This window comes from Urtica dioica, chromosome 9 (genome assembly GCF_054948205.1).
Source record: "Urtica dioica subsp. dioica isolate 48M chromosome 9, U.dioica_male_clone48M_v1_H2, whole genome shotgun sequence".
Lineage (NCBI taxonomy): Eukaryota > Viridiplantae > Streptophyta > Magnoliopsida > Rosales > Urticaceae > Urtica > Urtica dioica.
This window is the reverse complement of record NC_142764.1, coordinates 6,600,333-6,603,693: the sequence shown is the minus strand read 5'-3', so window position 1 is coordinate 6,603,693 and position 3,361 is coordinate 6,600,333. Positions and strand designations below refer to the sequence as shown.

Below are 3,361 nucleotides of genomic sequence, written 5' to 3'. Positions count from 1 at the left end.
TATGAATGGAACACTAAGTCCTTTACATTCTATAACATCTACATTATTAATCACAAGGCATTTATGCATAAACATTATCATAAAAATGTCAAATGCATTCCAGGAATCAAAGACGGAAAATATTCATATGTCACAACCATGTGACCATAAAAGAATATAAAAACATAATGTATAAGGGAAAAGAAGAGATTCATGCTATCTGAAATAGCCATGAAGGCTAAAATTCAGTAAACCTCGGATTATAGAGACACATCAAAATGTTCAAAGTATCAATCCAAATATAAAACTAGCACGAAAATAGATCTTCAGATGGAGCATCAGCTTCTCTACAACTGGAGCTTGAATCTGACAATGTTCAGCAAGCTCATCAACACTTACGTGTTCCATCAGATCTACTATGCAATAAGAGAAGAAGCATGCTCATGAATAATTATCCTAAAAAATATTTTCACCATACCAGCATTCTTGTTTTTTCTCAAGCTCGGCCAAGTACAAAGGATAGTTCCTTTGCCAATGGCCTTCAGTGTTGCAGTGATGCCATTTACCAGCGTTTTCTTGCTTCTTATCTTTTTATTTTCCACTCCTCTTGAAGTTTTTCCTTTCCTTCTTATCAGGAGCTTTCCCCTTTGAAGTACTAGGTCGTGCCTTAGATGACTCAGCACCAGAAGTCCACTTGTTCTTGGTTTTCTGAGGAGAACTCTTGTCAGAATAATTTGCCGATCTATTTTCTTCCCATGTCGAGTGATAGTCTCGAAAGTCTGTAACTCATTTAATAGCTGAGATAGTCCATCACTAAACTTATTCATTATACGGTATTCAGGATTATTCCCACTCGAGTGACATCATCCATCTATGCTCCATGGAGTTCAGCCTCGGTGAAATAGTTAGTCATTTTCATGACATGATCCTTCACTGGGGTTCCCACAGTCATCCTAGTGCTATTGCACTTACGAGTGAGCTTTATGCGATCTTGCTTGCTTTGCATTCCAAACATTCCCTGCAGCGAGTCAAGGATTTCCACATTTGTCTCATTCGCTTTCATTTTTGTTCGCAACGCATCAGATATGCTCGCGAGCATGTAGGCCATAGCTTTGTTGTTAACCATGACCCACTTGTGATAATCATGCCGTAAGTTCTTGGAGGCATTAGGAGCAGGAATGGGAGGTCTCTCTTCAGTGAGGATAAAGCGTATGCTTTCACTCACCAGCACGATGTTAAGGTTCGACTTCCACTTCGGGACGTTATCACCAGTGAGAACGTCTTTCGACAACAAGGCCATAATAGGGTTCGACATGATTACTACAATTTATAACAACAAATATTAATAATATGAAAAGAAACAACTATTAATAATATTTAGGAAAATAAAAACGTAATGCATAAGCACGAGATAAAACACTAGAATAAAAGAACCCAGTTTTTATATTTTTACGGTAATTCGATAATAGCCACAGTCCGTTTCATTAAGGTGACATAACATAGTGCACCTAGTAAAAATGAGAACCATCTTAGATTAATAAGTAGTCACAGTTCATGTACATTCATAACTATGGTCATTAACTACAAATTTATAGGAATTTTTGGACATATGAAACAACCACCAGTCATTTCATACATCAGTCGACTCGACATTTTAGTAGACAAAGCTTAGCCCGTGCGTGGTAGGGAAGCCTATGTCAAGCACGATATCAACTTCTCTACCTATCGTCAGAAACACAACCTTGGTATTGGCATGCGCTTACACCTTTTGAAGGGAATAGACCACCATGTCTAAAAGACCGCCAGTCACAAGGCGAACAAGACCATCCTCACAGTGTTGTGTTAATGTTGGAGGCATACGACTCAATACTTTCAATATTTTAATTTCATAGCATTAACTTTAATCAAGGTGATCCACTCGAGTTAACTAAATCGTATCAAATACTCAAGTGTTTCTAAGCTACCCTTGAAAACATAAGTTTTAATATAGCTTAGTTATTAGGAATTTCGTGACATCTAGTCTTGATTATCGTAATGGTATTCCATCACGAAAAAACTTCCAGTTGGGAAGGAGGACATTGTCTTTTATTAACCCTCCAGCTTAGCCTCTTATCGGCTTGGTGAGAAAGCGTTCCGATCCCTTCAACTCATTCATTAATTATTTATCCTAATCACATTACACAATTTCAAATGAATGAAATGTTGGAATTGATCTAGGGTTTAAGAAAAAGATTAAACGCTTCAGGAAGCGGCAGAATTTTAAAAAATTTCTTTTCAAGTAAAAACAGTTTTTACTAACCTAGACAAAGAAGCAAGTACATGTAATTAAAAACCAATATGAGCTAAGAGTTTACTAACCTTTCTTGAAGCTTGAACTTTGAAGAAGCTTTTGGAAAGTTTGCAACGCTCGTCTCCCCTCGCAGCACGTCTCTCTTTCTTTCCTCGGCACCTCGAGCAACCACGAAAGTTTCTATCACTAAATCACTCGAAATAAAGGAATCAGTGAGTGGGCACTTTTAAACACTACGACTTAAGAACAAGTCTTGAAGTCGCAGAGCTAAACACTAGGTCGAGTGAGGACCTAGGTGCCAAGACAAGAAAAAATCGAAAATAAACTAGAGAGAGAGAGAGAGGATTTTCGGCCACAATGTCTAGAGAGAGAGTCTCTCAATCTCTAACTTGTGTGGAATTAATGGAATGAGAAGAACGAGACTCCTATTTATAGGAGAGGTCTTACCTTCAATAAGGTAGTTTCCTCTTCTATAGAATATCACATATTCATGAGCAAAATAACCCTTATTTCTTATTCCATTTGGGCACCCAAGGCAGCCTTCTAGAAGGCTAGGATTTGTTTCCTTTTTTGTTCCTTGGCTTGCCTATTACTCTCTTGGCCGAAATACCTTGTGCATCCTTATGCAAATTTGTTTCCTCTTTTTCTTTTGGCAAGTATCTAAATACATTTATGCACAAAATAATTTCCCTTTCTCTTTGGGTAGTGGGCGCCTATTATGTCTAGAAAAAGGCTTCTAGAATTTTCTTCACTTGTTCATGACAACATAAAAAAAGGCCCATTTAGAATTTTCAATAAAATTCTTATGAAATGAAATTAATTCACAAGGCCCAATGATCAAGTCATGGCCGAGTGACATTAAGTCATCAAATGAACTTGTCAAAAAATTTATTGACATTCATTTCATCCTTTGTCTCAAAAGACAAAAATACCCTTTTAACTATTTTCGTTCTTGTTTTGACTTAGCTTCCAGTTTAACTATTCCTATCGATGTGATTCGTGACAGTGACCTCATGGAACCAAATGAACAAAGCTTGAGCTAAACACTTGGACTCAAAAGTTCACAAACCTTTTCCAAGTTTAGCTTAATGC

The 3,361-nt window shown here is 37.2% G+C and overlaps 1 protein-coding gene across 1 annotated transcript; it reads right to left on the bottom strand.

The window, feature by feature from the left end:
• Window positions 1-850: 850 nt before the first annotated feature.
• LOC149384730 (uncharacterized) lies at window positions 851-1,279 on the bottom strand. Its single transcript, XM_089626143.1, has one exon. It carries the CDS (start codon window positions 1,277-1,279, stop codon window positions 851-853), a length of 429 nt encoding a protein of 142 aa, XP_089482269.1.
• Window positions 1,280-3,361: the final 2,082 nt, after the last annotated feature.